The sequence below is a fragment of the Ochlerotatus camptorhynchus genome, unplaced genomic scaffold (genome assembly GCF_037179485.1).
Source record: "Ochlerotatus camptorhynchus isolate MF236.1 unplaced genomic scaffold, CSIRO-AGI_Acam_v1.1 ptg000574l, whole genome shotgun sequence".
NCBI lineage: Eukaryota > Metazoa > Arthropoda > Insecta > Diptera > Culicidae > Ochlerotatus > Ochlerotatus camptorhynchus.
In genome coordinates this window covers 1,319,636-1,347,074 of record NW_027041055.1, presented here as the reverse complement: position 1 = coordinate 1,347,074, position 27,439 = coordinate 1,319,636, and the positions used below count along the sequence as shown (strand labels likewise).

Sequence of the window (27,439 nt, the reverse complement as noted above, 5' to 3'; positions counted from 1 at the left end):
CTGAAACTCTGGAGCTGGATAAACTTCTCTCCCACTCTCTGTGCCGAAGATTTTCCAGGAAATAGCGTGGTTTGCTAGAGTTGCTTTGCTACACACTTGGTTGAGGTCCTCGACCACTACCAGTTCGCGTTCACCGTTCAGCTCGGGTGCAAGTCCTTGTGCGTTGATCCCTTATCCACTCGGTAAAGCCAGGCCACCGTCGCCGGTCCCCCACCCCCTGACCTGCTGCGCGGTCGCTCCCTCTCTGTCTGTCCCGTGGGAAAAATCGGACTATAGCTTTTCATGTTTTCCTCCTTCCTGAACCATCCGGTTTGGATTGCACGCAGAGCACTTCACGGCGGTCCTCGGGCGATATACACAGGAGTGTCATATAGTATCGCACTGATGACACTGGCGTAGAAGAAACTCCTGTAGAAAGTGTTTTTCGAAATGATAACGCTCGGTGTGTGTGCGAGTGACGTGGGGAGCAATCGGATTTCTCCTATGCTGCGGTGTATCCTTTCCGTTCCGAATGTCTAACATGTGTCAAATTATTTGTTGTGCAATTTCTTTCTGTGAATAATTGACTCGCTGAGAGTCGTCCAACGGTTTGCGTCGATGGCGAAGAATCTGTGGGAAAATTGAGCTTTTGTGTTATTGTTGTTGGTCCTGGCGAATGGTGAAAGGCAAATAATCCTCAGTTTTTTTTATGTGTGTTCATCGAGGACGTGCCTCTTCTTTTGTGTTTATAACTCTTTCCACGAGGGAAATCTCTCTGCGACCGATTGCAGGATTCTGCTTGGTATGGCACTTTATGACGGTGCCCCACTGCAGCAGAGGAGAGCGGATAATCTGATTATTTAGTTGGTGCAGCAGTAGCACCTAGGCGAGAATATCCCTGTGAAAAAGCATCCACGTTGAAAGCACTGATTCTCTCCCGATATGATGGTTCACAGCACATAATGGAGATTTAATTGATCTCCCGCTTATAACGAAAACGACGACAGCGGGACCCACGCATCAGCTGCAGTGGCAATAAAAATCAGTGAAGCTGAAAGCGACGTGACACCCCATTTGTTTTTTTTTTGTTGGTGTGTTGAAAAGCAGTGAACTAGAGAGGAAGTCATACGGGTGGAAGATGCGTATGAAGTATGGGAAGCTGTTCATCGTTTTTATGATTTGCTTCAATTTGGTGGTGTTTTATTATTCGTGGAAGTACTTTTTGACGAGTACAAATTTTCTAATGGAAACATTTGGCAGTCGAACACAAAGCGATTCAAACGAGCGTTACAATTTGGGAGGTCATGACAGTGCAATGCAGTTGGACATGGTTCAGATAACTGCGAACCGGGACCGATCCAAACCAACGAGAATCACCAAATTTAGCCGGATCCGTGACCGGATTCAAAATACCAACAAATTCCTGAAGAAAAGTATCACCGTGATCTTCCGTGATTTTTACGATTTTGACAACGATCTCATGCAATCGATAGCCAGCGTTACAAACCTTATCCCAAACGTACAAGTGTTCGTGATATCCCCAGAAATTCCCTACCCTCCTCTAGACATTTTCACCAACCCAGGCCAAACGGCGAACCAAACGACCTGGTTCGAAAAGAACAGCAACGTAAAATTCTTCAGTCTCAGCTACGACGTTAGCAAATCCCTCAAGGAAACCCTTCCGATCCTGCAAGTGCAAACCAAGTATGTCCTCTTTCTACCAGACAGTGTTCGCCTGAACGGGCGCTCGCTTCTAACCCGAATGCTCCGGGAAATATCCAATCCCTCTACCAACGATCTGCTCCTTCAGCAGCATCAGAACCTGCTCCTCCGGCAAAACAACCAAGCCATCGAGAACAAAATCGACCTCAATCACAAACCGGAACGGAAGATAATTGCCGTCCCTTTTGCTGCGAACCAAAAGTCGTTGGCCAATTGTTGTCACCTGCAGCTGGATTTACCCAACTGGACCCTGGAGTACGTGACCGGCAACGAGACCGACAGCTGTGACATGGTAATTGAATCAATTATGCAGGATAATCATTTGCTTTTTTCTCGTCTAGAAACATAATTGCATTATGGGGCTATTTACACTGCTGCAGTAGAATGGGTGATTATAGCTGCATTAACTACTCCGAACATATCCGGGTGTTGTGGGAAATGCATAAAATTTAATTTTCATTGTGTCCCAACCAACATATGCAATGAATGCCTACATCAGTTGGGGAGTAGTAATTAACAAAACAGGAATGCTATTTGTGTATGCGGAATATTTCAACTCCACACAGCTGTACCTGTCAAATACCGCACATGCATGACGGTGAATAGGTAGGTACTGCGTTGGAAATAGTTTTAACTATTAAAAGTGCTGGGAACAGAATTGTTTGCTTTATTATCTATGTCAGACTGTGCTCTATGTTAATTGGATTAAATAACTTTCAGTTCAATATTATTTCATGGCATTTCAAATCTCTATTCCAGTTGCAGTCTACTACTGATAGCATGCATTCATACCTGCGGTTGAACAATGCGTTCGATGGTAAAAATTTCAATCGATCCGTAATTTCTCGATCAGAGTTCCAATAGATCAATATTATATAGGGGAAATGGCTCTAATGTTGGCCTATGGATCTAAGATTGGGCCCATCGCTAAAAATTTGATATTTATCAATTGTATCTATATGAACGCGTCATTGGGACGGTACTAATGGATATTTTTGGTTGCTATTGAAAATTTAGTCGATTGCTGAATTTATGTATGGGCCCAAATTAGGGACACTTAGGCCGACATTTCATACATTTCCCCTATATATTATATATATAACCTGTTAATTTTAACAGAAATGTTCGGGATGCACCGGGTCAACCGTGATTACTGTTCGTCATGTTAATTTGAACTTTTGTGCAAATTTTCAGCCAAATCGGTGATGATTTAGATGTGCTTCAAGTTAATTTTATGTTTTAAGGTAATTTACGGCTTATAATATTTGTATCTCGAGACTGAAACAACGAAAACTAAAAACGAGTTGCTACTCCTTGATTGATCAGAATCATCAAATTGCAAAATGAATCAAATTAACGCGGCTGAGAGCGACCTTCCATTCTCGATGTACAAGTTTTAGTGATTCCATATTTTAAAGATCAAGGGGATATTTTGTTAGTAGGTTGGGTTTGTTGGATCAGGATTCACCTTGATAAGTGATGCAATCGTAGTTTTGATATAATGTATTGTTTTCGATTTTTTTTTTCTTTGATTTGTTTTCCGTCGAACTTGTTTTCCGTGCTGAGTACCAATGCTACTGAAGCCAGGGAGGCAGCCCCCACACATGGACCCTACTTATCGACCCTACTTATCGACCCATCAACTCATGAACTGGGAACCAACGGGTTTACTTCCCTTCCGAAGGAAGACGTGATCAGAGATGTCATGCCTCAGAACATCCCGGCGGTGCCGACTAGGATTGAGCCCAGGCCTGCTGGGGTGAGAAGTAATTTCGAGAAGAATACCAATGAAATAGAATTTCGCGGGTATAATTTCGAAGGAATTCTGAGAAGCAGTGATGGATCGCTTTTTTGAGGCCTTTTTCATTACTTTTGATCTAGGGGCAAGACAGCTTTTGCTCATGAGTTAAAACCGAGTTAATTTTGAGTAACTCTGAGTTGCTCGAGTTATTCAAAATTCAAAACAAGCAGACTCAGCAACCATGTTTTTGTTGTGCTCATTTCCCAGATGTAAAACAACAATATCATCAAACCGCGTTTCATACCGGATAATCTCTCGCTAGTTTTGTAATTGTTCGTCCTCCGAAAAATAGTATAGTCCATTGTTGCTTTCTATTTTCAGATTGTAAATGAGTCTTCTAGTCGCACATCTATGAGTACTAACTTGAAGAAATTTAGCTTGCCTGGCCCTCGACTGAAACAACCACGGCACTCACAATATTACAACGATTTGCACTGGAAATTCAATGCAGTTGTAGTTTGAGATTATATTCGATTATTTTATTTTATTATTGCAACATTGTATATTCTATATTATGCATTAAAACCACAATATGCCTCATTAGTGTATCATGGCTCGACGACAAACACCATTGTTTTCAGAAGGTTTTTCAATAAGGAATTCCATGTGGCCGATGATAACAATTTTCAAATTCAAGCATGCGGATGGCAGACTTAATTTTTAAATCAGACCAATCCCTTTGGGTAGAAATCTTATTTATTATTGCTCTCTCATGTTACACAGTTACAGTTTTTGTTTGCTATTAATTTTGACCAAACTGTTACAAAAATATGCATCAATATTTTTAAATCCGTTCCATATGATTTGGTATTCAGGTTCTTTTTATAACAGTAGCAGTGAAACTGCCATACAAGTCCACCACCAAACTGCTATTTCACTCATCACAAGTACTCGTTGGGGGGCAGTCGTGTTTATTCAAACTGATGACAGTTGACCTCCTGCTTCCACTTGTTGGCATAGGACTACTTTGATCACTTTTGAGTAATTATGAGTAACTCAAATTTACTCGATTTAAAAATATTAGCTTGGAGTGCAGCTGGCTTGCCCCTAGCTTTCGATTATAGAATGATAACGTAAAATCCAGTTGAATTTTCAGTTAACCCATCGAAAAAAAGATAGTTTAATGCTCCTGTGTAATGTTTAATCCTATTAAAATACAAAATTTCCACACCGTAGATCCACAATCTGTGTTTTCACCTGGGGGCAAGACAGCTTTTGATCATGAATAAAATTTGAGGTAATTTTGAGCAACTCTGAGTAACTCGAGTTGCTCAACATGCGATGCACGGCAACACAGCAACCTTGTTGTGTTCATTCCCCAACTGTCAAAGAAAGACGTTCAACGGTGATAAATATTTCTAAATTCTGCAGCTTCCCATTGTCGAAAGGTGAATCCTTTTTTTTTTTTTATTATAGTCACTTTAACACTCTTGGGTCATTCGTGACTTGTTCGAGGGTGAGATTTGAACTCGTGACTTTGGCGTGAGAGGTATGGATGTTAACCAGTACGCCGGGGTCGCCCCCCGGTGAATCCTGATGAATGTGGGCGTCGTAGTGGAATAGCTGTATAGACGAGTGCAAGGGTGAACTTTTGTTCATCTACTGAAAAAAATTTGACACAACAGCGTAACATTTGAAAAGGGCCTATCAACTTTTGTAAATAATTTGCTAGGTCTTTTCCACGAGAACCGAAGTACGTCCAGGCAAACCAAGAGCACTATCGGGAAGGGGTGAATTTCCCCTTCCCGATGGTGTTGTTAGTTTGCGTGGGCATATTCGGTTCGCGCGAAAAAGGCTTAACAAGTTTTGTGTACGAAAGTCGATAGGCCGGTTTCAAATGTTACGTGAGTATTATTCATGTGTTCGTTTTTAGTAAACAGGGCCCGCTGTTGTGTCACTTTTTGTCGAGTGAGTGAACTCGAATCCATCCGTGAACTCGTCTATAAATAAAGAGAGAAAATGGTGGTTTACACTAGATTACCATCCATAGATAGATCACATGACCTTCCTACTGCTTCGTGCCAATCCTTTATTAGCCGTTTTCATCCGAGTATAATGCAAGCTGTTATTGGTCAACGTTGACGATAGCATTTGCAGGTTCAAAATATGATAAATTTTCCGAAGTTCATTTGGTTAAATTAACCACAGATTGAATCTTCGAAAGACATCAAAGTAACGACTACTACTTTGTAATAGTATTCTCTGAATTTTGTCTGAATGCCCACGAATTAATGCAGAACTTTGATGCAGTAACCTCATTGTTCTGCAATAATACTTGGGCATTCAGAGAAGTCTAGAAAAATAATGCTGGTTGTCATGATTTTCAGAAAAAAATAACTATAGGCATTTATATTTGCCACTAAGTTCAACCCAAGATTAATAGAAAAGCAATACATTGCCATCGTATAGCCATATTTAAAATTTTATGTTTCCATAAAACCAAATCAAGCTCCCATCCATCTTGAGTTCTCAACTTATTCATTCTTATTTAAAATGATGCAATTTGCAATTGTAGACATGCAGAACCTCTGATTTGCCAAGCACATGAAGGCCTCATAAAGCACGTCTTGCCGGGTGATGCGGATACATTTTTCATGTCAGGCCATCTTCGGATATGGCATTTTTACTTTATTTCCCTTCAAAGCAAAGTTATTAGAATTTGCTTAGATTTAATGATGTGAATGAATTCAATTGATTGAATAACGATTTGTATCAAGAAATTTATAAAATAATTCAGATTCTTCTTCTCCTCTGACACATAATGTTTATTCACACTGTGATTTGTATTTGTTGATGTATATAAGGCCAGACTACTTTGATCATTGTTGAGTAATTATGAGTTACTCAAATTTACTCTGAGCAAAAATATTAACTTTGATTACAGCTGGCTTGCCCCTAGGTTTTCACTAAAGGTGCACTCGAGAGCGCTCTCTAGAGAATTTAAAGGTGAAATGCACAAGAATTCTATGGAAAATTTAAGTGGATTTTAAAAAGAATTATGGATTTCCTATCAGAGAATTCTCGCGAAAGTCATTAAAAATTTGAAAATAATTTTAAAGTGGTTTCCGAGAAATCAAAAAAGAAGTGCTGCGTGATCTGTGGATTTTTTGAATAATGAATGATTAATAATTGACTGGTTTATTTCCAGTAATTATGATCAATGAATAATGATTAAGGTATGTGAGGTGGTAAGACATATCCGGACGTGGCCAATAAGGTCCTATGTCCATATCACCCACACACATAAAAAGTTGTGAATTTTTCGACAAGATGAGTTGTCCAGGTTTTCCAGGACATTAACGAAAACTTCAAGGTTTTTTAAACATTTTTTAAACGTTAAAAAATATGCTATTTTGGGCAAAACAATAACTCTAATGCCACAAACGTTCTTACTTATTGTGCATGCGCTGGTAACACTTGAACTTCCTTTGTCGCCAGTGGAGATGTTGACGTTGGGAATTTTAACTCAGGCTCCCGAACTTCAGTTTAGTTTAGGCGCAACAAAAACTTAAATTTTCAAAACAAAAAATTTATAATCAAAGCTAGTAAAAGTCAAAGTTTAACATTTGCCTAACAAATTTAAAGACATACGTTCAATCCTGTTTTCTTGTAGTTGTAAACATTAAGGTGATCCTCAAATTAAATGATTTTCAAAACTTTCTTATTTTTGAGAATAAAACCATGTTCTTCGCAAAGTTAAAGCAGAGGCTCCGAAGATGAACCAACCTGCGGCTGAAAATCTCCTAAATAAAGAAAAAAAATTAAAGCAGAGATAATTTTAAGCAACTTTGTTGAATCCACATGTTTTACATCTCTCATTTAGCAGTTATTTTTTAGAATCGAATTAGACTTTGCCTTGAAAATTCAGTGTTTTAGCTCAAGATTTGTTTCAAATTTATCGTGCATGCAACTTTTAAAACTTGTTAAAATCCACCTTGAAAGGTGGCTTATAAAGCAGAAAATGTTAGTTGGGTTGTAATATCAGCCACTGTTGTTCATGCTCATGATAGTCAAATGAGATTACACATTGGTGAAATTTACAGCGGTGCCGGTGGTGTAGTTGTAAGCGTGATTACCTCTCACCCCAGCAGGTCTGGGTTCAATCCCAGTCGGCGCCGCTGGGATGTTCTGAGGCATAACATCTCCAATCACGCCTTCCTTCGGAAGGGAAGTAAAGCCTTTTGGTCCCCTGTTCATGAGTTAATGGGTCGATAGGTAGGGTCCAGGTGTGGGAGCTGCCTCCCTGCCGTCGGTAGCATTGGTACTCAGCACAGAAAACAAGATCGACGGAAAACATATCAAGAAAAAAAATTGGTGAAATTTGATCTTTTAATATTTTCCCCACACTGCTCATCAGTTTAACCAAATTTTGGATAAATATTCAGGAATACTTGAAAAAAGTGCTTGATTTTAAAAGGAGACAAATTTCCCTAAAATAATTCATTTCAGATTGACTATAAATTATTTAAAACCAGAGACATAACAAGTTTCTCACAATTCGAAAATATTTAAAGAACTGCTCATATTTAAAAGATGAAAAAATTCCCTCAAATTGTTAAAAAAGATTTTGCACTATTCATATAAATCCAAAAACGCACAAGTTGTTTGGGAAAATGAAAGATCAGCTCATGTTTGAATGAGAGAAAATATCGCTCCTATTATTAAAATAGTAATTAATGCATTCATTCTTTAAACATTGCGTCAAATGTAAACCTGAGAAACGGTTTTTCCGCAAAATTTATTTTTTTCGAAATTGTCATCTACAAAATAAATCATACCGTCATATCAACATACACAGTCAATCAAAAAAAGTATTTTATATTTAAAAGTTTAAAGAAATTTTGAGTAATGTGTTTTAAAATTATAAAAAAAAACTTATATCTTGCTCGTTATGTTATAAGGAAGAGAATATCTCGTATCGTAAGAATATTATACATACCTGTATTGATATATTTTTTTCAGGGAAAAGGCATTATTTTTTCCTATGATTTATTTTTTATAAAAAAAAATCAAGGACGCCAATTTGAAATATTTTACAAGATCCTAAAAGGCCGAATTTTAGCAAAATGTTATTCATTGCCCAAAACAAACAATTACGCAAAGTTTCTTGAAAATAGGAGAGGGTCAATTCAAAAATTCATTTTTTTTTCGCTATTTTTTCTGGAGCTGCTCATCGTGAAAGCATCTTATGTTCCAGAATCTTGAAAATTTTTCAATGTCCGGAATATTAGTTATTTTAAGTCCTGAAAACCGTAAAATAAATCTCTACTGATCTTAAAGATTTGTCTTAATCCAGAACTTTTCCAAGCATGAGATAATTAAATTTAAAAATTTAACATAAACTCCAATCCAATTTGAATTAATTTGGATTTTTTTAGAATTATTTTATAAATTTCCTTACAATCAACTAAAACCTTTGTCACAGTTTATTTAAGGTATTCCATTACGATTTAATATAGTACAGAAATTCTCTATAGAACGCTCTTTGATGCACCCTGTAATTCTCATAAAATTCTTAACAATTCCTAAAAATTTACATGGTTTTTTTTTTTCTAAAATTCCCATGGAATAATTTTCGGAATTCCCTCTTTATTCCGCTCAGAATTTTCATAGAGTAGTTCCATGAATTCCTTGCAGTGGTTCTTAGAATTCCCTAGGAACTCTTCTTTGAGTTATCTAAAGATGATTACAGGAACAACCTTGAACCTCTCCATAGTATTCCTTTGAAATTTATTTCAAAACTTCGTTGGAAATTTCCTTGAAACTATCATCAAAACATTTTTGAAATACTACTAACACTAACAAGACAAGACACAACACTACTAGTTACTACAACGATAAAATGAATTAAAATTTTCTGTCGACCAGTTTCGGACTTGATGCTGCCAATTTACGGAACAATGTTCGAGTGTTGTGTAGTTTTTACGTTAGTACAAAACATTAAAACAAATAAGTAAAATACTCCTAAGAATGCCTTTGGAATTATTGGATTGCACCATTGGCGCCGGGCTCTTTTTTCCTTTGGTTTGTTTTTCCGTCGATCTTGTTTTCCGTGCTGAGCACCAATGCTACCGACGCGCCAGGAAGGCAGCTCCCACACCTGGACCCTACCTATCGACCCTTCAACTCATGAACCGGGGACCAGCGGCTTTACTTCCCTTCCGAAGGAAGGCGTGATGAGAGATGTTATGCCTGAACCCAGGCCTGCTAGGGTGAGAGGTAATCACGCGTCGGGCTCTGGTAACGATGTGACAGATGCGATCCACAAAAACAGCCGTCACTGTCCTGCGCCACTACTACACAATGTGTTTTTGTTTTCTTACAATTTTATTTTATTTTTTTGAATTCGTAGAGTTTTGTTGTCCCAGTTTTTGTAATTATAATGTAATTGTTCTGTGTATTATTTAAAGGAAGAAATAATGTATTTTGTTTATCGTACTACCTCCGAGCAAGCAATAAAAATGGTAAATAATTAAAAGAAGATAGGTGTTTTTATTCGTGCTCCAAAACGGATATTCGAGTTTGCTTATCTACCCCAAATTACTCAAAACATAACGTAGGGCTGTATCCTGGCCGAAACAGGAATTCTACTTAAAAGTACCTTGAAGTTCTCCTCAGAATTAACTTTCAATATTCCTTACAAATCCCTTAGAATAGTCTCCTCAAAATTACTTAGCAGTTTTAATCAGACCTTTTTTTGAATTCAATTGGAATTGCCTTGGAATGCTCCTCAGAATTCAATTGTAATTTTACTTTGAATCTACTACATTGGAGAACTCCTTTGGAATTCTCCCCGTACAGACTATATCTTATATCACATCATATTATATATAGGCTGTCTTGCAATGAGCACTCACACATCAAATTTTGACTGGAAATCCTATGTATGAGTGCTCATTGCCAGACAGCCTATATAACATGATATAAACCATAGTCTGTACGTGGTATTACGTTTAATCTGGAGTCTGGAGCTCCTCCGAACTAATTGGAAAATCCTCAGATTTCACTTTCCTAAAATGCCATCCTTTGATATTATTCCTAGAGTAGTTCCACGTTCCACTTGACCTTCTCCGATTTGCATACAACCTTGTATAATTGTGTGTTATAGCCAATAATACACATTTTTACAAAAAATCCAACTTTTTTAGCATTGAAATTTTTCCAAAATGGCGTCTTTGACATTTTCAATATATTGAAGCACGAAAACGTCACTTCTGATCGAAATGACGTCTGAAACAAAATTGTAGAGAAAAATTATGTTCTTCTGGGAAAATATAGATGGTATTTTTTTAATAATTTTAAGTAACAATTCCAAAAAAGTGTAAAATCTCAAATATCCCAAAATTACATCTTCAATTTTTATGTATAACGGGTGTTCAATAAAAAATGAAAATGGAAATGGAAAATGGAAATGGAAAATGGAAAAATTTTTACAACGAATTCAGTATTTTTTATTAAAAACATAATATATATTCTACAAAAAAAACGTCAATGCATATTGGAGAAGGGGCCCTGGTCAGCCGTACGACGCAACTTAGTCTGCGATGCTCTCACAAGAGCGCTGGACGGCACTGAAATCATTCTCATTTTTTATTGAACACCCGTTACATAAAAAAAAAACTCATGAAAGCTGCAAACTTTTGAAGAATTCAAAATCATTGACACTTTAGAATTTACGAAAGTCGTTAATCAAAAACTTATAGTAGATTTTTGGACTTTTTGCACTTTTTAATGTAATTTCTACACAGAAAATAATATTTGAGTAAATTTCGTTAACTGTGCAAAAGGTACATAAAAAAGCTTGCTAACAATGGTTTGAAAATATGGCTAGAAGTTGATGTTCTATGATTTTCAGGTGTCCATAGTTTTAAGTGCTTCATAGGTTTGCATTTTCATTAGCTATTTTTTAACAATAAATTACAAATATTGAAGATGCTCTATTTGAGATAATTTAGTTTATAACACAATTTTTTTGAAATGTTACTCAAAATAACTAGAAACAAAAATTAGCGTGTATATTTTTTACAGAAGGACTTTTTGTTTTTTTATCAACTTTCGTGTTACAATTTATTGAAAAAGGTCAAAGATGCCATTTTGATAAAAAAAAAACTATATGCTTAAAAATGGCCGATTTTTTTTTCAAAAATGTAAATGTATGTTGTGTTGCCCATAGCACACAATTATGCAAAGTTCAATGCAAATCGGAGATGGTCGAGTTAAATTTTTTATCTTATTTGGCCCTTGAAAGATCCTTAGAAAATCTCATCAAATTTATTCATTAAAGTTAATAAGCCTAAAAACTTTTACAAGGCCCTCAATTTATTTGAAATCTGGGTTCTTGGAATTCATTCTATGTCCACATATGATTAGAGTCCATGATATCAAAAAATTGTCTAAGTTTAATATCTGTAGAAATTATCCATGTTCCAGAACTTTAAAAAAATATAATTGAAGGAAGTAAGGTGGAAGGTACCCGGTTCATGAGTTTTCCAGGTTTTTACTAGAAATACTCAGGGATAGCAATTCGGCAGCAGGGTTTTTTATGTAAATTATCTTGCAACCCTTGCTAAAAGATAGCATTTCACATGAATTTTCTTTTCGATTCGATGTACGTGCAAAATAATAATTGAGTGCATCGCAATATTTCTTGGTGCCATTAATCAACCGATAAAAGTCAGTTAATCAATAGAGTTAGAATATTATTTTGAATTCTATAAACTAGTCTGAGAAGTACTCAAAAAATAAAGGTGATTGAATTTCATTTTGATTACAATACTCTCAAATATGATCTTGTAAGAATAAGAAATCCTCGGAAAAAAATCTAACGGAAATGTTCGATTGGGTCAAATTTTGACAGTTCATTTGGCTCAAATCATTCTCTCCGCTCATCTCTTCCAGAGAGGATTTCTAGTTTTTACAAGGTAGTAGACAGGATGTCGATCATTTTGGATTTTTAGAAGAAAAAAACTGATATTATATATTTGCAAAATGCAGTATTTATTGACAAAAACCATAACAATCCTTAAGGTGTTCGTCTTACCCCGGTTTCCCAAACTGGGTCACGAAATCCTAACGGATGTCCACATCGCCCTGACCTTGTGATCCACGACAAAAGGATGATTGATATCCCTGTACCGGTGTATCGGAATTGTTCGCAGTATCCTTCTTCGTTCCTTTGAAGCTCTGCAGCTACGAAGAGAACTGAACACTCGAAAAAAAATCCGTCCCAATATTCGTGACCGAGAGCCGTGACCTATAGTTTACGGTGTACATTTCCTTTTACGCGCGGACCGTGAGCTACGGCTGCCATTCATGAATGTGAGAACGGATTTTTGCCGAGCAGCATTCAGTTCAGCGGTTCCTGAATCATCGTTACTGAACCAACCGAAGCTTACAAATTAGAATGTAAGCAAACTAGCAAACGAGATCCACAGGGCTAGACACTTTTCAGAACTCTATAAAATTAACTATTTATTCAAGGACTCTCTTCAACAGCTTTAAAACCCCATGAAGGATTTTCAAGAATCATTATTTTGAGTGTCTTACAGCAGATATTTGATCATAAGGTATTCATTAAGTGCTGTCCATTGAACGAGTCATCTTGATTTCAAATAGAAGAGAACACCCACTCAAGTGTAAATAAATTTCAATCAACCATTACATCAATTGAAGCTTAGTCGTAGTTACACTCAATAGAACAACCTTTCCATCGTTCTCTTTACTTCCAGTACAAACAGAAACATGCCATCCTAGTCGAAACAGCACTTCTGAAGGAAATGCCCGATGCACTATCGTCTCCATTTCCAGAGCTGTTCTACATCCAAGCCAAACTGGCCAACATCAAGGTAAGATAAACAGTTTTGTTCTGCCTTCTCTGTCCGTATCGATTCTGGAGCATTCTTCCGAGATAATACCCACTACATCTCCATAGCCTCCTCCGATCCATGTACCTCACCAAATTGACACGGACACGGGGAGAAAGTTTATCCAGAGGGATACTTAGCATTCCATTACCGTACCGAAGATTTTGGTTTTATACTATCCGGATCAACCGGACGAGCTCGGACGTGTTCCCGGGACGATGATTTCCGTAATGACTATTTGCCAGTGCCAGGCATTTAATCCCTGACCGGCAGCTGTGCTGTTTTATGCTAGTGGATGCTGAGTTAAAGTCACACAGATGACAACCACACGCACCACACCCACAAACACGAACATTCCAATGCATATGAGATGCTTTTCTTGTTCCGGTTCGGATCGGTTGGTTGTACGTTGCTAGCATGCATATGAGCTCATCATCACTCCCCAGATCGATTAAACTTTCATCCGTTCGACGACACTTGCTTGTGCTGATGGGGTTCTTGTTTTCAGTCAGAAGGGTGGGTTTAGAGTCATGATGACATCTTTAGACAAGCTGGAATTTTCTCCTTTTGCTTGTATGTATAAGCTTTGTTAATCTTATCACGTAACATTCGTAGAATGAATTGTAAATGGGTTATCCTAAACTTAATTACATTTTAAGCTTAACAAGGCAAAAGATCGTTTCAGCTACTAAATTATATCTTATTTTATCGAAAATTGACATAAATGTGAATACATGACTGTATTGATTCAAAGAGATTCGATCACCCATCGTTGATTTTTTTTTTCAAAATTCTATAGAGTTGTCTTGTGATTCTAATGTTCTTAATGAAAATTTCACCTTGCTTATTCTTAATCCAAATCCAAGCATACCAGATTATCCGGTAATCCGAACCGTATATTTTTAATTAATTGGTTCGTCCGCTTTGCATCATAATAAACTTGTGTAGAATAATCAACATATAACATAAAGTCAAGTTAAAATTTACGTGCGGTCTTGAGCACAGTAGGCCTTGAATGTGTATGGACTTATGTGCTAAGCACATAATTTAAGTAAGGAAGAAACGTTAATATCTCGTATACATTATGAATATCTCGTATGCATTATCTTAATGAATCCATTTCCATTCCATTTCCATTCCATTTCCATTCCATTTCCATTCCATTTCCATTCCATTTCCATTCCATTTCCATTCCATTTCCATTCCATTTCCATTCCATTTCCATTCCATTTCCATTCCATTTCCATTCCATTTCCATTCCATTTCCATTCCATTTCCATTCCATTTCCATTCCATTTCCATTCCATTTCCATTCCATTTCCATTCCATTTCCATTCCATTTCCATTCAATTTCCATTCCATTTCCATTCCATTTCCATTCCATTTCCATTCCATTTCCATTCCATTTCCATTCCATTTCCATTCCATTTCCATTCCATTTCCATTCCATTTCCATTCCATTTCCATTCCATTTCCATTCCATTTCCATTCCATTTCCATTCCATTTCCATTCCATTTCCATTCCATTTCCATTCCATTTCCATTCCATTTCCATTCCATTTCCATTCCATTTCCATTCCATTTCCATTCCATTTCCATTCCATTTCCATTCCATTTCCATTCCATTTCCATTCCATTTCCATTCCATTTCCATTCCATTTCCATTCCATTTCCATTCCATTTCCATTCCATTTCCATTCCATTTCCATTCCATTTCCATTCCATTTCCATTCCATTTCCATTCCATTTCCATTCCATTTCCCTTCCATTTCCATTACCATTCGGCTTGGTGACCATTCGACCCAATAACCATTCTACTTAATGACCATTTAGTCTAATGACATTCGGCCTAATGGTCGGATATCCTAAAAAAAACCGTGACATCTGAGAATTGAAAAAAATGTCATGAAAAAAATGGAGCATCTAGCAGGTATTTTTTTTTCTCATATAACTAATAGGGAGTCCGAGGAATGTGATAAAATATAAAAGGGTTGAAATGAAATGCGAAGAAAAAGAAGAAGAAGAAGACGAACCGACGTAACAACTCATAGAAGCTTTATTAATATTCTTGCCCAAGACGCCACGTTTTTCACGGCCAAGGATAAGTTCAGCGTTCCGGAGCATGTCCGCACTCAGAAGATGTCCAAATTTGCGAAGAAATTCCTGGTTTGGCAAGCCATCTGCACGTGCGGGAAGCGGAGTGCACCTTTCGTGACCCAGGACACGATGAACGGACAGGTGTACATAAAAGAGTGCCTCCAGAAGCGGCTGCTTCCTCTCCTGAAGGCCCACAACGTCCCAACAATCTTCTGGCCGGATTTGGCCTCATGCAACTACTTCAAGGACGTGCTGAAGTGGTATGCGGACAATAAGGACAATTTCGTGCCGAAAATGTTCAACCCTCCCAACACTCCGGAGCTCCGCCCCATCGAGAAGTACTGGGCGATTATGAAGCAGCACCTTCTTAAACGACCTAAGGTAGTGAAGACAGTCGAGGAACTGAAGAAAGTATGGGTTTACATGCAAAAAACGGTTGATTCACAGGTTGTGCAGAATCTTATGGCCGGGGTTAAGGCCAAGGTGCGGGCATTTGCGTATGGACTGTAAATAAAATACGAGTAAAATGGTAAAATGAAGTTTAATAGTTATTTCTCAATCCCTGAAAATTTGATGGCAATCGGATGAAAACTCGAATTTTGCGAATCAATTTTGTGTGTGGCAATTTCATCGTGGACACCCTTTATGTTAAACACTACCCCCATCTACCCATCTGACTGCGTCATATCGTGAGTAAGGACACGGACACTCGTAACATTTATATTGTGTTGGTTTGTGTCTCACCTCGTTTGACAGATCTGATCATCCGTTCGACAGATCGAATTTCCCATTTGACAACAAGGCTTTCGGTGAAATGGCATTCGGCCAAATTTTCCATAGTAATTTTTTTCGCCCCTCCCTAGCTCGAAACCTGGCTACATCCTTGCTCAGAGGTTGCCTTGGTCAAGAAAATATTGTTGTGCCTATAGATACTATAGATTCCATAGATAAGCGGAGGCGAAGTAGAATGTAGCCAAACGAACCGTCAGTTAGCCAAATGAGCATGACGTCATCATGATGTTTTTTGTGGAGAAAGTATTGTAATATTATAAGAAAAATTATTGTATATTTTCATTTCGTTTTAATTTTTATCTTGAGTATTAAATTAAATGAGTTAATTAAAAATCGAAAGGATGCATTTCCATACCCGACAATCTTACGCTGCAATTACGGTGCTGCCCGATTGGATTCCGATTTATTTTGCGAAAACGTAAGAAGCAAATATTACGCAAACCACTCCTCGACTGATTATTGCAAAGAATTGCTTTGCACTTCAGTTTCACCTTTGCGTTTGAAGCAAAATAAAACAAAACTGCACAACGAAGAGCTCTTTTATGGCATGAACATTTTTCACGGATGCCAGTAAGAGCATTTATATTTCATGGCTGCCAAAAACACTTTTGTGCCTCCGCTCATCTATAGAATCTATAGTATCTATAGTTGTGCCAACATTCAAATTCATCCAGGTAGTTGGCCTATCTGTTAAGGTTTTCTTCATTGTCAGCAAAGTTGAGTGTAGAAGAAATGATTTTTATTAGATCTGGGTAAGATCAAAGGGTTGGTCACTCCGCACAGTGTGCCAAAAACAGATTTGGGCACACCTACACTCATTAAATTTGACAAATTTTTATTGGCGAATTTCCATGTAAAATTCCTCATGATTTTCATGTGTCCACACATAAACAGAATCCACTCATAAGTTGTGAGTCAAACTAATAGTATGTGTGGTTAAACATGAATTTTATGTATACACATAAGAATTATGTGTCCGACATGTTTCATTTGTTTATCACATTGCAAAAATTCATGTGTGGGATCCATAAATATAATCATTGATTTTTTTATTAATGTAGGCACATTCATGGGCACTGTTTGGCACCCATGGTTGGACATTTTTATGTTATTTAGAGTTTATGGCAATACTGCACTACTTCTGCGCGTTGTTAACACAATCCAATTTTTGGAAACGGCAACAACCGCAAATTTTCGTCTAGTGTCACCATAATTTCCTCAAAATACAGTAAGCTCAGTGCAGGTTGGGCTTAATGTGTTCTTTATGAGTAGAGAGCAACTGATTGTGGACATAAGTCCGGAAGGTCAATTCTCAATCTAAAACATTTTAGCAGCCAGAAATACCATCCGACTGGAGCTGCTCGTCATGATACTGCGCTGTTATTTTACACGCTATTTTAAAACTACCTAAATTTAGGTAGAATCCACCCAGATCAGTCAAAAATGAACCTACTCAAAAATGGGTAAACTATGTTGGGAGTGACAAGTTCACAAATTGACAACATCGACATGAATTCGATCGACTTTGTTCATTTGTCAACTTGTCACTCCTAACACAGTTTACCCATTTTTTGGGTAGTTTCAGTTTTGACATATCTGGGTGGATTCTACACAAATTTGGGTAGTTTTGAAATAGCAAGTAAACCTGATTTCTTCCATGGAGGCTGCTACCAACAATCAATACGAAACTATCGATTTTAAATTGGCTCACTACTTGACTAGCCTATTGGTCCCAAGCAAATCGATTAACGTACCCCATTCTAGTCGAAATTCTAGCACTACACAATGTTTGTTTTGATTTGCCATGAAAGTTTGACAGATAAAATGAGGGGTTCGTGGATTTTCCTATGTTTCGAGGGGTGCATCGATTAGCTTGGGACCGAAGATAGTACCAGAGCTGAGCCAAAAAGCTGAGCACTTTTCATCGGGACCTACTAGTTTTAGAGTTACCTCTATGCTGCTACCGCTGCTAAACCAGTTATTCCACCATCCAGCATAGACAGTTGCAACGAGGTTTAGCAAATCTTGGTAAATTCCGAGGCAAAAGGTTTCTCAGATCGCATATTCCCGGTATTATTCTTTTAGATTTCAGCAAGAAAAACAAAACATTCTAACCGTCAGAAAATCGGGTTTCCAAGGCACACTGAGAAAAAAGTTGGCACTAAATAAGTGTGTAGAGCGACTACCCCTTGGGTAGGATATATGATAAAGATGGAGAAAAACACCCCCGTGCCAACACATTCTTGAATACATAACAAAGAGGAAGAGGCCTGGAAGAGAGTACCAAGCAACGGATGTAAAAACCACTCACCGGAATGATGTTTAAAAAATCAATTTAATCGGGTATGGCACCTCTGATATGCAATTTTTTTAAAATAAAAAGATTGTCGTGGGCTTTTACGTGCGATATCGTTAGATATGTTTTGTAACACACACAAATGTGATATCACGTTTTAGCCCCCATATGTCACATATTGCGATTTTTCTTCGAGCCTCCTCCCCTCAAACGCATGACGTAATGTATGGATAGCCCCTTACTGAAACATGGATATTAGGGTGGGTCAAGTTTGTATGATGCATCACAACCCCACTACTCATTCGATGTGGTCCCCTACAACGGTGTCAAATTTGAACGAATTTGGTTATTATCTGGATTTGTGGGATAATTTTAAATTTTATATGGGAAAATGTTTGGGAACGGAACGGAATGTATTCATTTTCTTGCCAAAAATTACAATATTGCTCAAATTTCACCGGAAATAGAATGGGAATACTATGCAGAACAATTTTGCCGAAGACTGGAAAACGATTATACTTCTGAGAAAACAGTTATTCAACCATTCAATAGCAAAACGATATAGTGGTTCTCAGATTTTTTTTCCTTATCGCTAAATATTAGATTCGTATTAGTTTGTCATTAGAGTGACCATTTCCATGTTAGGCTGGTCGACATGAAATTGGCGCAAAATTGACTTTTTCAAAAATTCATAACTTTTGAACCACTGGGCCGATTTCAAAGATCAAAATTTCAAATAAAAGGTAATTTAAAATACATTTTTGAAAAAAAAACGTTGATTTATAGCAATTGTAACGTGGTCATGACGCATGATAATCTAGTCGCATCGGAGTATTGAGCAAAAACCCAAAACTTGATAACTGCAAAAAATTATAACTCAAAATCGAAAAAAAACACATCTATGTTCAAAATGTTCGTGGAAAAATTGCTTTTACATTTTTCCATGAATCGCGCCCTCTACCTACAAACCATGAAAACCACAAAAAAATACAATCAATGTTTTGCAATACAAAATCCCAATTTTTTCATAAAGTTTTATTTTTTGTATTTTTTTTTTAAATTACCATTTATTTGATATTTTGATCTTTTAAATCGGCCTTTTGGTTCAAAAGTTATAATTTTTTGAAAAAGTCATTTTTGAAAAAAGTCATTTTTGAAAAAAAAATATTGTTTGGATCACCTTTACATGCCAATGGTCATCCTAGTGACAAAATAAAAAAAATACGGATCTAATATTTTGCGACAAAGAACGAAACTACCATTTTCTACGAAATCCTGAGAACCACTATATAGTTTTGCTATGGAACGGCTGTATTATTATATTAATTTACACCTATCGCTCTGCGCATGACTACACGCATATAAACTCAGAAAAAAAATCATTTAAATTTAGGTGCTCTGAGACTGACATATACGAGCGTCAATTTTGACATAAAATTGAATCATAACAAACGTGAAATTCAACTTAATCAAAAGTACTTTTCATCGAGTAACAAACTTTTCAGTCTCGGAGCACTTAATTTTATACGAAATACTTGTTTACGTCTGATCCTTTATGTCAAAGATGGATTCCGTCACGTGTAAAATTAGTTATTTCTAAGTGTGTATATATGAGCTTGTAGGCACGTGTAAAACACTTGGCCTAAAGTGAAAGATAAATAGCTTTTTGTACAAAGATCCAATCGAATTCAGTCGTCGACAAAGTTGTTTTGTTTAGTATTCTCATTCTATGTCCGAGATTTGGTGAAATTTTAGCAATATTTGAATTTTTGATTAGTAAATTATTAGGATTGTTCCATTTCTTATACATTTTCCCATACAAAATATAAAATTATCCAGCAAATCGAGATTTAAACCAAATTCGTTAAAAATGTGTACACTATTTAGTCCACAACACGCATTGAAAGAGCAGTGATGAACAGAGGGTTGTAATATTGACCCACCCTAATGGACATTGCCGTTTTTAAACATGCCATATTATTTTCCAAAAGGATCTTATTCATTCAAAGTTCTTTTGAGCTAGGGACTGTTGACAAAAATACGTTAAAAGTTGTCGAGAGCATTTGGACACCTTCTGTCCTGGATGTAAACACTTGACAACATCCCATCTAAACCTAAGAGGAAGAGGAGACAATAGGGGGCATTTTCTGTCAAACACGAACCAGCGTCTTACTGGTCGGGTGAACGTATAGAAACGCGAGAATTTTTACAACAGGGAATATATTTTCTTGCATTTTGACAGTAGACTGCGTCGCCCATAATGAAATAGTTTTTGCACGGTCGTTTCCGCGAGAGAAGACAAACACGACACAGACAAAAAGAAGCCAGTTGTCTCCTCTTCCTCTTAGATCTAAACCAGGCCCAATAAAATTTTCAAAGCCTCCTATCGGTGTTCGATGCAAATGTTTCAAGCAGCTTTTTGTTTGTTTCGTTATCATTATGGCCAAAACGCATATTCCTGAAGACAACCTTCCCTCAACTATCCATTTGGTTTGAAGACAGTCGCTTAGGGTTTCATCCTTGAAATCAATATTTAATGCAGCATGAAGTCTTCTCTCTTAAAAACGTTCTGCTCTTTGCTGTCCTTTGCTCCTTAAATTCCTTAAATCATTCGTAAAAAGTTCGCATCCGCTTAACCGCAAGCCAAAAACTATTCCCAAGCATTAGATATAACGAAAAAGAGTTAACTCCGCTTCGCTCTATATGCACTGCACTCTGAACAAGCTTCATTCCCATTCTAAACCGAAACTTTCCCACATTGGCTTTGCAAAGTGATAAATAAGCTCTCTAATGTTCCCACGACGAGTCCTCACAGACTCCGTGTTCTTTCGTTTCCTCCAAGCCAATAAAATTGCTTAAGCCGCTCCACTTTCTTTTGAAGTGGGCTGATTGGGCTGGCACACAAGGCACCCATTTCCGTTCGTCTGCTTCTACCGTCTTCGGTCGATATCCTTTGCTGCGGTTGCGGTGCTCCAACTGCTCCGACCGCGGTGGATATTGATGTGAGGAGAAGCCCTTTTCAAACCGCAGATCCGCCACCACACCAACTGCAAACTGAGACCTTTTTCTTCTACGAAACGGAATGTTCCAATAGTAAAGTTGTCGGAGATTAGAGACGAGATAAAAGGAAATTTAATATTTAATTTTTTTTTGGCACTGCTGTAGCTGGTTGATGTTCGCGCTTTCACGGAAGATAGGACGAAGGCGAGGAGGGTCTTTTCATTGTGTAGCAATTTAAGATGATGGAGAGAGTGATGAAGGGAAGTGGGTGGGTGTGACTGGAAATTACAATTTCGACGACCCTGAATATAGCGGCTGAAGCTTGAACAAGGGCAAGCGATATGAGCCAAGTGCTCTGTGTGCTGGTTACATTCTGGCTCCTGAGTGGCATGTTTATGATTGTATTTTTAGCAGAATTAATCTTTCCAGAGAAGTTACATTTGCCTTATGGCACGAACGCAGAGGAGCGAGCAGGGCTTTTGGATTAGCTGACGAGGCCACGTCTCGAATTAGGCAAATGTATGTGCGTACGATGCCTGCCGGAAATATGGTTGACATTAGGAACGATTAATTTCAACGTGAATTGCGCTTTAAGAAGATTGTCCTGTGTCACACATTTTATGCGAGTCGTTAATAACAGCTTGTGGGTTGGCGTTCGCGGGTTATTCAGAATTTCTGCAGCGCATGCTTTCACGGTCATAATTAATGAGCATAATGAATATTCAGAAGAAGAAGAACAATATGTCTCATACATTTTGGTGATTTAACGCATACAACTCAATTAGCTTTGAAATGATACCTATGAGGATTTCAGTTGTTTTATTGGATGCTGAAGGCGGCCCGGTTCAGTCGAGAATCCGTTGGTGTTGGAATTTTCTTTGACTTCCGTGGGCATATAATATCATTGAATAGGATGTTTAAAACAATAGAAATCTGCTTGGTTTGTATTTTGTTGGACGAGAAGGCACACGCAAAAAACGTTTTATTTTTATTTAATAAAAATTAAACTTTGAATTTAACCCAAGCAACACTTTCACCAATGTCCCACACGTATGGAATCATAAAGATTCAATAGAAGGAAAAAAATCGATTCCAAATAGAATGGCCTAAATTGCTTATATCATACATACACGTTCAAACCACCCGACACCGGAAGCAGCATATCACACCGTACAATCTGTCCGCCAGCTCCATTCCAATATCGTTTCATTTTTTTCCCTCGATTCTTCTCTTTCCAGAAAGTCCTACTGAATGCATCGTTCCAGGACGGCAAAAAACTCTACACCTCCTACCACACCAAGACCAAGCGGCGCAATTTGCGTAAGGACCAATTCAAAGCGCTCTATCGCAAGCTGCAAATCAAAAAGGTGGTCCACAAAAACTACCTGTACGACAAGTCGAAACTTGCCAAGCGGAAACTGATCAAGAGCTTCGAGCATAACAATCAGACCATTTCGCTGCTGACGGAAATCACCTTCTACGGGTGCGAGAAGCAAACCAAGAGCTGCATCGGGCAGGTGTACAACTCGCAACCGTTCTACACGTACCTGGGCCGTCACACTCCGCCCTGCTGTCTCGATAAGCTGAAGGCCATCTTTCGGCACGTACTCGAAGAGTTTGAGAACGTCGGCATCCGGTACTGGTTGGATAACTATGCCCTGAAGAATGCCATCGAGTTGAAAGCCCTCTCGCCGGATGCCTACGAAATCGACGTCAGCTTCAATAGCGATGATGTCCAACGGTCCATCGCCATGCGGAAGGCGCAAACGAAACCGTACACGGATGGCGACGGGTTCCACTGGTTGAAGGCCACCGACGGGCACTACTTCCGGGTCCAATACTCGAAGGCTAATCAAATTGCGGTCAATTTACTGCCGTTCGACCTCAGCGGAGAGGTGGTACGGCCGAACGGATTCTACGGCTGGAAGGCGAAGAAGTTTTCCGTGGAATTTTTGCACCCGATGTCAACGGTGCTGTTTCTCGGCAAGCCTATTATGTGCCCGAACAATGTGATGGAGTATCTGGAGACTAAGAGTATTAAATAAGTGGGGGGGGGGGGGAGAGGTTGGAATACGTTGAGTTCCTGTGATAGAACGCGGTGCTGTATGGATTCCATGCTTGAGTGGATTTGATGGGGTGGGAGGGGGTAAGCAAGTGAAAGACACTCGACTGTATGTGTACATAACTAAGTAGTTAGCGCTAGAGACTTTGGAAATTAGATTTTAGCGGATAAATCTCTGTGAGTATTTGTAGAGTGGGTAGAGATGCTGCGTTCGTTGTCTGGTTCTGTTTATGTAGACCATTGTTTATTAGGTATATTAATGTAGATTACGGGACAGGTGCTTTCATGCTAATGAAGCTTTGTACCCGTGAGGAATTGTGCAGAGACCTAGGAAACACTCGAACTAAAGGGCTATGAACTGAAAATTGGAACTGGAATGCTGCGGTCGTCGAGAGTCATCTTTCGAAATGGAATTCGAAATTTTTGAACGCTTGTTCCCAGTAAATTAATAGCACATGATTTTGATGGCATTTTACCAGAAAACAATGTGCCATTTCGGTTTACTCCATTCCATATAGGGAAAAGTTCTCTAATGTTGGCATATGGATCTAAAAACTGGGCCCATCGATAAAAATCTCATGCTCCTAAATTTTTCTTAGAGCAATGCGGCATCTGGACAGTTCAAATGGATATTTTTAATTGCTAGGAAAAAAATTGAAACAAATGCTTTCCTTCGAAATTTATATATGGGCCCAATATTAAGGACACTAAGGCTGAGATTAGCGACATTAACCCTGCCTACTACATATCTAAAACGTCTACGTTCAGTTGGTTCGTCGATGGTTTGTCGCGAGAGACTTCCATGAGAACACTCTGGAATGTCGGCAGGAGAATGCAAAACACGTCATCACCGACTAACGAAGACAAGGAGTATTCGGACAGTTGGATATTCAGCTTCGCTCGGAAAGATTGCCCGGATTCGGTGTTGGTTCAAACCAACGTTCGTGATTGTCCGTCGGCTAATAACGAAATAGATTCCCCGTTTTCGATGGTGGAATTCTCACTTGCTCTCCTTTCATGTAACAATTCAGCTCCAGGAATGGATAGAATCAAGCTCAACTTGCTTAAACATCTCCCAGACGTCACGAAGAGACGCTTGTTGAACTTTTTCAATCAATTTCTGGAGCACAACATTGTTCCGGATGACTGGAGGCAAGTGAGAGTTATCGCCATTCGAAAACCCGGTAAACCCGCGTCGGATTATAACTCGTACCGTCCCATCGCGATGCTGTCCTGTATACGGAAATTGTTGGAGAAAATGATTCTTTTTCGTCTAGACAAATGGGTCGAGTCGAATGGTTTACTTTCAGATACGCAATTTGGATTTCGGAGAGGCAAAGGAACGAGCGACTGTCTTGCGTTGCTTTCAACTGAAATTCAACTGGCCTATGCGCAAAAACAGCAAATGGGTTCAGTTTTCTTGGACATTAAGGGGTATTTTCATTCGGTTTGTATCGATGTCCTTTCGGATGAACTCCACGATAGTGGGCTTTCGGCAATTATGAACAACTATTTGAGCAACTTGTTATCTGAGAAATATATGAGCTTCTCTCATGGAAACTCGACAACTTCACGAATTAGTTACATGGGTCTTTTCCAGGGCTCATGTTTAAGCCCCCTTCTTTATAATTTTTATGTAAAAGACATTGATCGTTGTCTTGATGAAAATTGCTCGCTAAGGCAGCTTGCAGAAGACGGGGTTGTGACCTGCAAGGACCATTGCAAGATACTTTTATATCCATTAGTTTTTAATAATTCTTTTAACTATTATTTACAGGAATTTTATAACATGAGTCGGAGGAATCAAAAACAGTTGTTTTTTGTTCTGCAGTCAACAGAATCTGACCTCGAGTGCCAGCTCGCTGTGTTACTTATTGTTTACAATCATTGCGTTCATTTCTATAATACATATACAAACATTCATTATTCGAGTGCTACACATAAAAGTTAGCTTATCGTTTTAAGGGTGGTATACACCATAGTTCTTCTCCCTTAAAATTATCTATTACTTCAAAATACTAATATTTAAACGTGTACTACGTTTTTTAATTTTCACGTTTAATTAATCAGCTCAATAAGGAGAACTTCAAAAATCAAAGGCAACTTGATTATTTCTGAAATAACAAATCACAGTGAAAACATCACATATACGGAATTCCGATAACTTTCATTTCAACACAAACCTTATTAGTAACATTCAAAGTGTTTTTTATGTTACTTCATACGCGAAGTTAACGATTTTCAGAGTTGGTTGGAAATGCTAACATGAAGCTTTAGTGTGATGATTTATTAGCTAGAGAATGATCTTCGGAAGAGGGTAGGTGGATAGTTCCGTTAGAGTACGGCAGTATAGGCCAGGGCTGATGGAATTCCATCTCAATCTTCCGTACAATGTTGCAATCTGGTAATTCTCCTACTCGTTTTCACTTAGCAGCCAGTTGGCTTTAAACGGATAGTTCAGTCACCGATGCAACTCCGCAGCCATACCGTAGATTTCAGCCAGTCGATAGACGAAGTAAATCTTCTTCAGTACTAACAACAAACCATACGAAACTAACGATTTTAAATTGGCTCACTACTTGACTAGCCTATTGGTCCCAAGCAAACGATTAACGTACCCCATTCTAGTCAAAATTCTAGTACTACACTATGTTTGTTTTGATTAGCTATGAAAGTTTGACAGATAAAATGAGGGGTTATTGGTTTTTCCTATGTTTCGAGGGGTGAATCGATTAGCTTGGGACCGAAGAGAGTACCAGAGCTGAGCCAAAAAGTTGAGCACGTTATTTCGAGACCTTCTGGTCTTAGAGTTACCTCTATGGTACTAATGCACATAGAAATCTTTTTACACGCGTCCCAAATTTCACTCTCGTCGCCACTTCTATATCCATTAGTTTTTAATAATTCTTTTAACTATTATTTACAGGAATTTTTTAACATGAGTCGGAGGAATCAAAAACAGTTGTTTTTTGTTCTGCAGTCAACAGAATCTGACCTCGAGTGCCAGCTCGCTGTGTTATTTATTGTTTACAATCATTGCGTTCATTTCTATAATACATATACAAACATTCATTATTCGAGTGCTACACATAAAAGTTAGCTTATCGTTTTAAGGGTGGTATACACCATATATACCTTAGACAATTTGTCTACTTGGGCTATGAAGCTAGGTATCGAATTCTCTCCGGAGAAAACTGAGTTGATTGTTTTTTCTAGGAGGCATCATCCTGCACAGTTTCAACTAAAAGGTAGAACAATCACTCAAAGTATATCTTTCATGTATTTAGGTGTCTGGTTCGATTCAAAAAGCACGTGGGGAAAACATATTGCGTATGTGAAACAAAAATTCCAACAATTAATCAATTTTCTTCGTAGAATTACCGGAACTTGGTGGGGAGCACATCCGGAAGATCTGATCAGGTTGTATCGAACAACCATCTTGTCGGTTCTAGAGTACGGGAGCTTCTGCTTTCAATCCGCGACGAAAACACATATCTTGAAGCTGCAACGGGTTCAATACCGTTGCCTCCGAATCGCGCTTGGCTGTATGCACTCGACGCATACGATGAGCCTCGAAGTACTCGCGGGTGTTCTCCCACTGACAGATCGTTTCGCGGAACTGTCCTTCCGGTTTCTTATCCGTTGTGAAGTAATGAATCCATTGGTAATAGAAAACATTGAGAAGCTGCTCGACAGAAATCCTCAAACAAGATTCATGAGTTTCTATTACGAGTACATGACGCTGGAGATTGGCCCTTCTTCATTCAATTCCTCTCGTGTTTGCCTCCAAGACTTTTGTAGTTCCTCTGTAAATTTTGATCTGACCA

At 38.2% G+C, this 27,439-nt stretch overlaps 1 protein-coding gene across 1 annotated transcript; it reads left to right on the top strand.

Moving 5' to 3' along the window:
- The first annotated feature begins 1,083 nt into the window (after window positions 1–1,083).
- Window positions 1,084–23,614, top strand: LOC135713615 (ribitol 5-phosphate transferase FKRP). Its single transcript, XM_065236749.1, has 3 exons — window positions 1,084–1,993; window positions 13,231–13,347; window positions 22,789–23,614. The coding sequence occupies exons 1-3, from the start codon at window positions 1,118–1,120 to the stop codon at window positions 23,593–23,595; spliced, it is 1,800 nt and encodes a 599-aa protein (XP_065092821.1). The 5' UTR covers window positions 1,084–1,117; the 3' UTR covers window positions 23,596–23,614.
- Window positions 23,615–27,439: the final 3,825 nt, after the last annotated feature.